The 4,856-nt window shown below is 36.3% G+C and overlaps 1 protein-coding gene across 1 annotated transcript; it reads right to left on the reverse strand.

Annotated features, from left to right (window-relative positions):
- Positions 1–3,633: 3,633 nt before the first annotated feature.
- LOC112171108 (putative disease resistance protein RGA3) lies at positions 3,634–4,446 on the reverse strand. The gene has a single exon (XM_024308342.1). The coding sequence runs from the start codon at positions 4,444–4,446 to the stop codon at positions 3,634–3,636; it is 813 nt and encodes a 270-aa protein (XP_024164110.1).
- Positions 4,447–4,856: the final 410 nt, after the last annotated feature.

Genomic DNA, 4,856 nt, shown 5'->3' on the forward strand with positions numbered 1-4,856 from the left:
CAATTTCGTCTTAAGGAAATAGAACCAAGTTCTAGCCTCGATTAGTATCAGTAAAAGGTTTGTCTTAATTTTTCTATTTGTTCTCTATGTGATTTGATATAGAGTATAATTGCAGCAATATTTCTTTTCAATTTTTCCAACAATCTTAAGACGAAAACATGCTCTTAGTTATCCTATTGCTGTAATCTAAACTAGTTGTGATAGTTTCTAGTAAGTTACATTAATATAGGTTTTGGCTTACTAGTTTGTTTCTTTATACCCATATTATTTGTATAAAATTGTAAGCTGGATTTTCTTCTATAAAAGGAAGATGAACGGTGACAATTCAAATGTTACTAGGGATGATATGGGACAAAGCGAGGCAAATCCTATATCTGTGGTGATATCAGACTCCTCTAAACATGGAGAGAAACCTGAGCAGTTCAATGGAACAGACTTCAAGAGGTGGCAACAAAAGATGCTCTTCTACCAATCTACCTGACAACCTTGAGTTGGACAAAATTTCTGAAGGAAGATGCCCCTGCCAGTGGCTCATCTGTGGAGGCTGCTGTGGCTGCAGATGCTTGGCATCATTCTGATTTTCTGTGCAAAAATTACATCCTCAATGGATTGGACAATGCATTATACAATGTCTATAGTCCAATGAAAACTGCTAAGGCCTTATGGGAGTCTCTTGACAAGAAATATAAGACCGAGGACGCTGGAAAGAAGAAATATATCATTGGGCGTTTTCTTGATTACAAGATGATAGACTCCAAATCAGTCATGAGTCAACTCCAAGAATTCCAATTAATTCTTCATGAAATGCAGGCTGAAAAAATGGATATGACTGAAGCTTTACAAGTTGGTCGTGTGATTGAAAAATTACCTCCATCTTGGAAAGAGTTTAAGAATTATCTCAAGCATAAGCGCAAGGAAATGGACCTTGAAGGTTTGACTGTGAGGCTAAGGGTTGAGGAAGACAACCGTATTGCTGACAAGAAAAATGGAATTAATTCCATGGCAGCAAATGCTCATGTTATTGAAGATGGACAAGAGAATAAAAAGAGAAAATATTCTGGTGAAGGCAAAGAGCAAGAGAATACAAAGAAGCATCGTAATTTCAAAGGAAAATGTTTCAATTGTAACAAGCCTGGGCATAGAGCTTGTGATTGTCGCAGCCGTAAAGGAAAGAAAAACAATTACAAGAAATATAAAGGCAAGGCCAAGGAGGTTCATATAGCCGAAGAGGACAAACTCTCATGTGGAATATCTGATATCAATTTGTCAGCTGTGATCTCTGAAGTAAACATGATGACCAGCAGTGATGATTGGTGGGTGGACACTGGGGCTACACACCACATTTGTTTTGACAAGAAGATGTTTACTACATATGAAGCAGTGGAACAAGGAGAGCAGCTCTTTATGGGAAATTCCTCTACTTCAGGGGTTGAAGGACAAGGAAATGTGACACTCAAGTTGACATCTGGAAAGGTACTCACTCTAACAGAAGTACTTCATGTTCCTGATATTAGAAAAAACTTGGTTTCTGGATCGCTGCTCAGTAAGAATGGTTTCAAGTTGGTTTTTGAGGCTGACAAGTTTATGTTAACTAAGAACGGGATGTATGTGGGGAAAGGTTATCTTAGTCATGGCCTCTTCAAGATCCAAGGATGAAGAAGATCATCCAGCTCTCTAGTTGGGCAAACGTAGTCTATTATAGTATGTTTGATATATGGTGTGTACGTACTATTACTTTCATGTTACTACTGTAAGTATGTAAGTGGACATTATGAGAACCACATATGAATAAGTAATGTTCTATGTATATGAGTAATTATAATAAAGTTAGCTAGTCTTTATTTATTACTTCGATCTCTATCTATATGACAAAGTACAAATGAGTAAGAAAATTTAGGTTGATTAAAGATAGTGCTTGATCATCTGTACGTGGTTTGTATTTGGAATTTCAATAGGATTGAAATACATGAGAGAATAGATTTTCAATGAGATTGAAATATGTATCCTATTGAAATTCAAGCAATATTTTTATGAGAGGTTGATTAATTAATAAAAGGATTAATCGACAAGAATTTCAATTTGATTAAATGTCAAAGTGCAATTGAATAAAGGAAGATAATGATAGTCTTTCTTCTGTACACGTAGTTGCACTTGGAAAGCTCAATAAGATTGAAATACTTATCTGCACTTGGAATTCTCAATAGGATTGGAATTCAAGCATTTATAAAATATGATATGTTAATTAACTAATGATGAATTAGTTAACAAGGTTTGATTGAGTACCAAACAAATCAATTTGATTTATGTCAAGGTTTCTGGCCAAAACCTGATAAGAGATTACAAATTGAAAGTAGATAGAAACAATCAAAGTAAACTGGAGAGAAGGTACAAGAGGTATACGTAAAATCTCCAGAATAACAAACATATCAGTAACCAAACTACCCAGAGTATGAGTGAAATGTGGGGGTTTGAAAGTTAATCATTGACACTCTCTACTCTAAAAAAAAAAAGTCAACTGAATGGATCCAAATTGTTAAAGGTTTGACTAGAGAAGTAGATTGATCATCGAAAGGAATGAGATTAAAGCCTATAATTAAAAGTCATCATGATGGACACCCAACCTAGTTGATTGGAGATCCCAAGATCTAGGTTCAAAGGGACAACTAAATTGTGTGTGGCTTATAACACTGCTCAGGAGAGACTTCTCCTACTCACTCCTAAATCCGATGAGATAGTGTTGCTTGCATCGTGGTAGGATATTTGTTTTAATGACTTCCACAACTTGAAAACTTAGTAGAGTATAGCAAGATACTCATCGAAAGGAAGTCACCTATATTAGTTTGAAATGAGGTCGTTTCTATGAGAATCCTAAGGCTTGATTCTCTAAAGAACTAATGAATACCGGGTATTGTCCATGGCCGGAAGGACACAACCGTAGAACCAAATGTGTTTGGAAAGATATTATGTGATTATTATTGTCTTAGTTTACATAAATGGCTGAATAGTTCAAGACACCGCGTTCACTATTTAGCTAGTAAACTCGATAGTACATCACTAGGGAAGGTTCAAGGCCAAAAGCTACCTATCTTGATGTGATATCTTGTCCGATCGTACTCTCTCAAGTATCTGCATTACTCATTTAAATTCTTTTATCAATTTCCATTCATGTGGGGGATTGTTAGAAATTTAAATATTTATTTATTAAATATTTAATTTTATTTGAATGGAAATTATAGGCAGTTAAATATCTTGTAACTGTCTTCAAGAAGTTACAACATATCTGTTGAAAGAGTTCTACTGAAACAATGCAACTGATGCATTTAAATCAGTAAACACGTTCTTTCACGAACAGACATTTGACTCCTATAAAACAAGCATCAATTTCATCTTTCTACAATCAATCGATCTTGGAATTCCTTTCCATCAAAAGTTTCTCCTAAAACCATTCTAGCATACAAGAGAGTACCACACAATTTGTGTTCGTCCGTTTTCTAGATTGCTGTGCTTTTTCTAGAAAAAGTTAATCGTTGAATTCCTGGGAGACGTTTGCCAATTCCAATTACCCTTCAAGCACCGACGAGGGAGGCAATTTCGTCTTAAGGAAATAGAACCAAGTTCTAGCCTCGATTAGTATCAGTAAAAGGTTTGTCTTAATTTTTCTATTTGTTCTCTATGTGATTTGATATAGAGTATAATTGCAGCAATATTTCTTTTCAATTTTTCCAACAAATACTCCATTCCTATTTCATCAATTCTTCTTGCTCCTTGAGCTTGAATGAAACCTTGTGCAGCCCACATCTGAATCAAATCCTGCACTTTAACTCTCTGACAATGAGGAATTACAGAACAATAGGTAAAACAACGTTTTAAATCTGCCGGCAAATGATCATAACTCAGCTTGAGAACATTATAGAGGTTGTTATCATCCGCTGCCAAGTTCAAAAGGTCACAGTTCAGCAGGCTATCCCATTCTCTCTGATCTGATTTGATATGCAAGTAATCCCCAATCACCTTAGCTACCAAGGGAACACCTTTACATTTTTCTGCCAATTTCACCCCAATCTCCTTCAAATCTGGACGCTGTTCAACGTTTGTTCTTAAACCGTGCTTGATGATGCCCCAACAGTGATCATGAGACAAGATATCCAAACACAAAATGTCACCATTCGACGTAACAATGGAAGAAACAGTTGTACTCCTAGTGGTTACGATAACCCTGCTCCCGGGATGCGCAAGTCTGAAAAGTAACTTGAAGTCATCCCAATCATGGGGAGCCTCGTTCCACACGTCATCTAATACAAGTAAAAACTTCTTGTTCAGCACCACTTCGAATTGATTCCTAATAACATCCTCGTGTGATAACTTGCACACCTTTCTTGTTGCACACTCCAGCATCGATTTCATTATCTTCACAACATCATAATCTTTAGACACATGCACCCACATCCTTAATTCAAATTTAGAAACAACTAATGGATCATTGTAAATAAATTGAGACTATAGTTTGCAGTTAATAAATAACTCTCAAAACAATAAGGGTATTCCGTTCATGAATGAACCTTGTGAGATTACTCACCTCGAAACTCCCGCTGCTTGTTCAATATAGAACAAAGCAACCAATCCACAAAATAACCATCCAAAAATACTTCGTCAAGTACCTAATCACGTACGGTTTCAACTTAGTAACAATTCACAAACGATTTAAGTTCGAAACCCCTGTTTTGAACTAAAATCCCTAAAGTGGCCCCAATCGAGGCGAAACCACATCCGAGACCTCCCAAAGTCTTCAGAATACTTCCACGATTGATATGTCCAAATCACAAGTGGATCGGACGCTCGAATCCTCACGGATCGAA

The sequence above is a fragment of the Rosa chinensis genome, chromosome 6, assembly GCF_002994745.2.
Source record: "Rosa chinensis cultivar Old Blush chromosome 6, RchiOBHm-V2, whole genome shotgun sequence".
NCBI classification, from domain to species: domain Eukaryota; kingdom Viridiplantae; phylum Streptophyta; class Magnoliopsida; order Rosales; family Rosaceae; genus Rosa; species Rosa chinensis.

Bases quoted from the DNA above. Each gene is read 5' to 3' on its own strand.
- LOC112171108 (XM_024308342.1), bottom strand. From the start codon at position 4,446: ATGTGGGTGCATGTGTCTAAAGATTATGATGTTGTGAAGATAATGAAA.